This window comes from Cucurbita moschata, unplaced genomic scaffold (genome assembly GCF_002738365.1).
Source record: "Cucurbita moschata cultivar Rifu unplaced genomic scaffold, Cmos_1.0 Cmo_Scf00075, whole genome shotgun sequence".
In the NCBI taxonomy this organism is placed as follows: Eukaryota; Viridiplantae; Streptophyta; class Magnoliopsida; order Cucurbitales; family Cucurbitaceae; genus Cucurbita; species Cucurbita moschata.
This window is the reverse complement of record NW_019268591.1, coordinates 220,058-228,176: the sequence shown is the minus strand read 5'-3', so window position 1 is coordinate 228,176 and position 8,119 is coordinate 220,058. Positions and strand designations below refer to the sequence as shown.

The 8,119-nt window shown below is 35.3% G+C and overlaps 1 protein-coding gene across 1 annotated transcript; it reads left to right on the top strand.

The window, feature by feature from the left end:
* The first annotated feature begins 3,576 nt into the window (after nucleotides 1–3,576).
* LOC111438472 lies at nucleotides 3,577–4,281 on the top strand. Its single transcript, XM_023076384.1, has one exon. It carries the CDS (start codon nucleotides 3,616–3,618, stop codon nucleotides 3,919–3,921), a length of 306 nt encoding a protein of 101 aa, XP_022932152.1. The 5' UTR covers nucleotides 3,577–3,615; the 3' UTR covers nucleotides 3,922–4,281.
* The last annotated feature ends 3,838 nt before the right edge of the window (nucleotides 4,282–8,119 follow it).

Here is an 8,119-nt window from a genome sequence, read left to right as displayed (position 1 = left end):
CTGCAAAATCGTTTTAATATCATTAAATAAAATAAAAGGAAAACTATTGGCCTCTTCACATGCAAAATCTTTTTCTAGCAAAATATCTCTCACTACCAAAACTAAATCTAAACCTTTTTTTTTTGTTTGTTTTTGCAGAGAGAAGAAATTGTGATAGGTTAAATCTAAATCTAAACCTTTTTTTTTTGTTTGTTTTTGGAGAGAGAAGAAATTGTGATAGGTTAAATCTGTTTAACCCTTCTTCTTTAGTTTTGTTTGCTACCTTTTTAATTAGGTTGGCCAATTTAATCGATTCTATTTTTTCTGCTATTGATTCTGACCATCTTTCTAACGAGGTAAATTGTTAAATAAAACTAATTAATCCACATCTCTGCAAACCGATCTCCTATAAATTTGACGGGTATTTCTGTTTTTTCAAATCTGACATTTTTCAGTTTCATTTTTGCAGGAACTATGAGGTGGGTTGAGGAGAGATTGTTGGGGAGAGTGACTAAAAGAGACGAGGGAATAATTATTTTTATTTACCTATTTATTAATTTATTATTATTATTATTATTTTACATAATAATAATTTTTTTGTTCTTTATAATAATTTTTATTTATTTATTATTATTATTTTTTTGTTGTAACATTTGACTTAGTTGTAGTTATGAATAACTCGTGAAGGATCAACTTGTCTTTAATGATAACCCATGGATATAACTTGTCCTACAGTGCATAAGAGTTCAACTATAGGTCTATAGTAGAGCGACCTATAGTTAATGAATGAAGATTAATTAATTAAAGAGTTTACTTAATTAATTTGATGTCATTGGAGCTTATAACCGATAGGTCCAAAAGGTCCAGTGCTAGCTCATAATAATACTAAAAAGTAAATTTAGTTAAAAAAATAAATTTGAATGGGTCCAATTAATAATTTGAATAGTTCAGAGTAGAAAAATGTCTATTAGATACATTAAATAAAAATATATATTCGAAAATGGAATGAGATTCCATATATATTTTTATAGATTGTGATATTTAAATATAATTTAAATAAAATATTGTTTTCTAATAGATAAGATATTGGAATATATTATTTGGCAAAATATTCTTACAAGGTCCTTATAAATAGGACTCTAATCTTGAGTGAGTCAATAATATAGTTTTTACTAGATCTAGGTTAGAATTTCCCTATTATTCTAAAAGTTCCCACACGCCAATTTATTGGTGTTAGAGTTATAGCACGAAAGATTTTGTGGAAGAGCTTCGTTGTTAAAATCGAGAATCGTAATCTACGATTTCTACATAGGTATGAGTTATTGCTTTCCTACTTATTGCTTACATTTTAATTCCTATTAAAAATCAAACGGTTCCCAATGCTTCCGCTACGTGGATGAAGAGTACATTCCCTTCAATTATATACTCGATGATTCATTTACTTATTTTTTAGGAGAATGACTTTGCTATCCGAGGTGAGGGGTGCACAGGAATTCTACAGCCACAGAGGATGTCCGCATGGGGAATCTAGCTTGTCTTCATTCTAGGGACGGTCATACTTTGTCTTTTTCTTCTTCATGGCCCCAAACACTTTTTCCCTTTTTTTTTTTATTATTTTTATTTTTTTGCATTGCATGGTCTATATGTCTCGATCCGAATTTTCTCTCCTTGATTACACACTATGATTGCATGTGATTGCTTTTTTCGACCTCAATAGTCAGACTACTTACAGAGTATTTTTAAATACTCAAGTCATGTGCTACTTCTTTTTCAAATAAAGGTAAGATACTTATGTATGAATAACCGTATATTTGTGAGTGCCATGTAAACAAAATCAGGATAGATACATTTGCATTGATGTTATAATCCTTACGTTAGATCCGTGCGTTTGAATTATTTTTAAATTCATGTTCTGTACGTTAGATCCGTGCATTAGATCCTTACGTTAGATCATTTAAGTTCATTGTCAATGTTTTAGTAAATGGTTTGAAAGAATTTTTGCACTTAACAGTAAGGACATACACGTAGTAACGACATTATTTTTTAATGGAAGAGTGGTTATAATGTGACATAAATATCTTCGGATTATACTTGTTTAAATTGCAGATGTGGCAAAAACATATTTATTATGACAAATTTATGCCAAGTAGTAGCTCAAACAAATATATATATGTGAATGTTTGCTAATTCATCATGAAAGTTATCTTATTTATAATCAAATAAATTACAAGAATATGGAAATAATAATAAATGGAAAGATACCTACGGTAATAAGCAAATATCTGATATTTGCCTTATAATAAAATATCAAATATAATATATATGGTAAACTATAATTTATTACTAAATATCCTTAATACCTTAACAATATCCAAACAGCTCACTAAAAACTATGACTATTGGCAAGAGACCGAATAACTTTGGAGTTCACATGAGTACCGTCAACAACTGCCTCAGGCTTTTCTATGCATGTTGTTCATCATTTTTTTTTCATTGCTCTGCCTTCGAGCATATAGATTTCAAAAGTTTCACGAAAAGAAAAACAATAAATGAAAAAAAGTGTTCATTTAGCTAAACTCGACTTATATAAAGGGAGATTGAACAAAAATATGATTTTAGTGCATATGTGATCACACTCCAAAATTGTACAATATAATCTTGATCTTGAGATTGATAATAGGATTTGATCCTTGGATCATAGCATGCAAATGATCATACACTAAGATCATATTGGTCATATCTCCCTCAATACAAGTCTATTTTACCTAAACGATCATTCATTTTCTTATATTTTTTTATTCTTTCCAATTCGACATAGAACCTAGGCAAAATTTTAGGGATCTTACCTTTTAAGACCGGTCAAAATCAACCTGGTCTATGTTTAAATTTTGACAAGTTGTAAGTTTGAGTCAATTGACAAAATTGGATTTTTTTTTCTTTGGTGCAACTTCTTAACTCCTTCATTCCCGAAAGTAAATTATTAGACATTTCTACCTAATAATGGTTAAAAGAAAAAGAAAAAGAATAAGAAAAAAGAAAAAAGAAAAAAGAAGATAGAGATGAGAGGAGGGATAATTTTTGTAAATATTTGATATTTTTACAAGAAGATAGAGATAGAGATGAGAGGAGATATATATATCTATATATATATAATGGAAGGTGGAAGTAAAGCCACTTAATTTGATTCCACGTGTAAGGGTCAACTAAATACTTCGGCCATTTGGCCAAATTGGGTCCTTCAGATTTGGAGTTTAGTGAAGTTTCAAAGCAGACACTGTCTTCGCAGCAGCCACCAAAGTACCCAAGTTTAGACTTTACCAACTCTAATATGTTGTTTTCTTTAATACTTTTCAACTTCATTCTTACATTATGTCTAAATAATTACTCATAATTGGATCACCCACATTAATAATAATATTGAAGAGTTCAATAGGCTATAAATTTGAGTCAACCCTTTAAATAATTTCCACGTGATAATTAAATAGACACTTTGGCTTGACTATTCAATATACGCCAACAACCTTCACAATTCCATCCAAATATCTTATATATATATATATATATAACATCATCTTTCTCCTCTCTCCATAACTTCCCCTTTTCTCTCTTTCTTTCTTACAAGATTATACCGTTGCCATGGGAAATTGTACAAGCAACAAATATTTGGCAGAGACAATGCCGATGAGTGAGGAGGAGGAGGTTGTGGAGACGGTGAAGAGGAAGCTGAATGCCGATGACGGTGCTTCGAGAGGGACGACGACGACGGAGGTCAAGATTAGGATGACAAAGAGAGAGCTGGAGAAGTTATTGAGCAAAGTGGAAGTGGAGGAGCTGCCAGTGACGGAGCTGTTATTGCAGATGATTGAGGTTGGGGATGAGTCGGAGAGTACTCATCGGCGATCATGGCGACCATCTTTGCAAAGCATTCCTGAGCTGTGCTGAATTGAATAACAAGCGTTGAAGAATATTATAAAATTGTAGATAAGGGAGTTGAGTTGGAATATAATTATGTTTCCTCCTAACACTTTGGAGCCAACTACCCCAAAAATTAATGGTGACCTTACAAACTCTTTATTTTTTTACAGTCTCACTCTACAAAACTCTAATTTGGTTGAAATCGTAGTTGGTAATTTTATTTAGTGTATTCCGATGATAAGGAACTTTTTTGACGTAATCTTTTGTAGTATGACACGAACAACAGTAATTTAGCTTTATCCAGTCTCTCTGATAGAACGAAAAAATTTTAAGTAGACAATGTGAGAGATCACCATATAACTCAACCATAGGATCCTGTGTACATGACTTGGGAGATTATCATCTATCATATTTAAAATAATATATTAAAATATACGTATTTCATTCAAATCATGTGTAAATAAAATATCATTATATTTATTTAATCAATTTAAATTTCATATTTTAAATATATATAATTTATTTTAATATTTAATGTATTAAATATAATAAATATATTTCTCCTATTTAAATATGAATTTGAACATTTAAATGTTTTAAAACTAAATTACGAGAGAAAACTTACTGATCTACCTGTTATAAGTTCCAATAACATAATGTTCATTAACTAACTATTTAATCTATTATTTTTCATCCATTAACCATAGGTCTCTCCACTATACATTTATAGTCTAACTCTTATGCACGGTAGGACAAGTTGTATTTATGGATATAATTATTACAAGCAATGGATATAATCATTACAAGCAAGTCAGTCTTTCACAAGTTGTTTGTAATTAGAGTTGGGTCAAAAGTCTTTTTTATACCTGTAATTACCTATTTTACCTTAAATAACATTGATTCTCTAATGAATAATTTATTTATGATCCAAATATAAACTAAGTTCCCCTCGAGCCAATGAGAGAGATTGACCTCATTGTTCAAGTCTCGAAACATTGTTCAAATCTTGAAAACCGCTCTTAAGGGAGCTACTTATTTACTTTCCTTATATGAGAAGAGTAAATTTCATTTCATAAAAGTATGTTCTCAACTCTCTATTTTATCAAGTTCCCAAAACAGTGACATATTGAATCAACTATTGATATGAACCAAGAGACATCAATCATACAATATAGTTCAATGAAGATGCGAAGAAAATGTTGTCAAAATTATCAAAAGAGGTTGCAATTCATGCCACATTGAAGAGGAATGAAGTTTGATGGTTATAAATTTTGAGTGGTTACAATTTAGAGTTATTGTATTTCATTATTGTATTTTAAGACTTTTAATTTACTTTAGGTTACAATTACATAAGGGTTAATTAAGGCCATTAAGTATGAATGTTGCAACTCTTGAAATGCCTTTAATAGTTTCATTTTGAGGCTATATAAAGCCATGTATGTTTATTTGTAAAAAGACATGGAAAAAATATATAAAAGAAGCATTTGTGCTTTCTTTAGCCAATGGCTAAGTTTATTTGCAATTCTATGTAGTTTAGATTGCATGTAGAATCATTCAAGCTCGACATGATCAATCTTGCTTGTGGAGTGATTCGAATCTCAAACAAGTTTTTGAGATATTTGATCAACAAGAATCATTCAAGCTAGACATGATCGATCTTGCTTGTGGAGTGATTCGAATCTCAAACAATATTCTTGCCTTGAGATATTCGATCGACAAGGTAATCCGAATCTTATCCCCCTTGTAGTTGATTTCCTTATCTTATCAACTATAAAAGTCATTCTCATCCATACAATTCAAAGACAAACCCTCATTGTAACGACCCTAAATTTCTACATACTCAGAGTCTCTTCTAACGTCTCATGCTCATCTCTTAATTGCAGAATAGAACTCTTAATTGCTCATCATAAATAGCGAAAAATTTAAAAACCTTAAGAACATTTCAAATGGCTAGAAAACACGGCTAGACTTACGTGTTTCAAAACATATAACGCTGAAATTTAAAATTAAAGTAAAAATAATGACAAATGAAATAATTTCAAAACACTGTTGGACTTATGGGGAGAACGACCTTGCTGCAAAGTGGCAGCCGAGCTTTTAAGTGGGGGAGAGCCCGAGTCAATAGGCCTCACACCTCGTAAAGGTGCTCCAAGGTATGAGCACACGTGTATTCCTTGAAGCATCACCTTGTGCTAAGGTCGATGACTCCACAAAAGTTGTTGAGACCAATATCGGCTCAAGAATTGAGAATCATCTGGAAGTGACATAGAGAAGTGAAGCTGCAACATGACTTCAGAATTGTCAAGGCAGCGTTGCCACATGAAGATGGCAAGTTAAAAGTTGGCGGAAGTGTAGCGTCAACATGGAGTTGTGTTACAAGCTTTTAGACATCCATTTAAGAGTTGGCTGAAGTGTAGCGTCAACACGAGGCTGCGTTACGCTTTTAGACATCACTACTACAAGGGTTGGTGCCACGATGAGTAAATGTCTTGGTTGGCTTGTGAGCCTTACCCCGAGGGGTGCATCGTTATGTGTGACTTAGAGAATACGACGAGTGTGGCCAGAGTGGCCAAAGTTGGGGCACGCTCCCCCTAACCAAGGTGAGAGTATTGTGAAGCTAGTTAGTTGCCATGGTTTGTCTGGTGAGTCCCGAGTCAAGTCCGTAGAAGGGCGAGGGAGGCCCAAGAGGGGATAGCCCACAACCATAGTGCAGTTGTTTTGCGATACTTGTGTTGCGATTCTCTGAGACCGAAAGAATGTCTGTCAATGCGATAGCTCATAAGTAGTACGCATTTTCCGTATCCGTTCTGAAGCACTTATTTCAATTAGGTCCGTCAGCAGCCAGTCTAGAATTGGATTGTCATTGAGGACGATGCCGGGATTAAGTGGGGGAGAGAGTCACAATCCAAAGTGTGATTGTGCCTCGAAATAAGTCATCGAGGATGATGACTAGTTTAAGTTGGGGAGAATGTCACAACCTAACAATGGTTGTGGCCCCAAGTAAGTCATTGAGGATAATGACTAGTTTAAGTGGGGGAGAATGTCACAACCTAACTATGAAGAGAGTAGGTTGTGACCCTCATGTTGAGACAAGAGAAGTGGCGACCTTCCAGTGTCTTACTTGGGGCCACAACCATTGTTAGGTGTGGCAACCCCCATTCGGCCACATGAGGGCCTAGACGAGTGCCATGATGCGGCTAAGGAGGATGGTGCATCATCTAACACACCACACAGAGTAGGCATTGAAGATAAGTCGAGACATAAGCAAGATAGAGACATCGAATAGACAAGAGTGGCAAAATCAGGCTTGTTGAAGGGCCAAGTAGGGTCTCGGGCCTTAACCTCGAAAGTCGAAGTTCTGAAAGGAATTTGGGCATGCGGTTCTGGATTTAAGTCTGTGCATATGAAATATGAGTGCTCGAAAAATTTGGTGTCAATCGAACACCGGACAGACACTCCATGGTACCGTATGACCGTTCGGCAAAATCATGTCTATGCCTAGTGGATTAAAAATGGCTCAAAATGTACTATAGGGGTTACCATGGTGTCAGCTCTCCACCACCCCTAGGCTCTGTGGCCTAAGTGAGCTACCCTGTGGCACATATGTGTGTCACAGCGAGGGTGAGCGTGCCAAGACGAGTGTCTCGGACGACTTCCTTTGAAATGGATTTTTCAAGGACAGTACCGGATGACATGAGTGTGCTGGTATTGCGTCCCAACCCGCGTGTCGAAGGTTGCTACATACCGCCGCTATCTGGTCTAATATACGTAAATGATGTGGCATGGGTATGGGAGGGCAAATGCCTCGATAGAACCCGGATGGATGGATGTTCCTGATGTTCTGATGAGATGAGCAACACGTGGGCTCATTCTCGATGGTATGCCCAAAGAGGACAATATCTGCTAGCGGTGGATCTGGGCCGTTACAAATGGTATCAGAGCCAGACACCGAACGATGTGCCAGCCTTCTCGCTGTTTTCTAAAGGGGGTAGACCCCAAAGGGGGGTGGATTTGGGGGCGGTCCCACATCGATTGGAGGAAGGAAAGAGTGCCAGCGAGGACGCTGGGCCCCAAAGGGGGGTGGATTGTGATGTCCCACATTAGTTGTGGAGGAAAACAAACCATCATTTATAAGGGTGTGGAAACCTTCCCCTAGCAGACGCGTTTTAAAGCCTTGAGGGGAAGCCCGAAAGGGAAAGCCCAAAGAGGACAATATTTGCTAGCG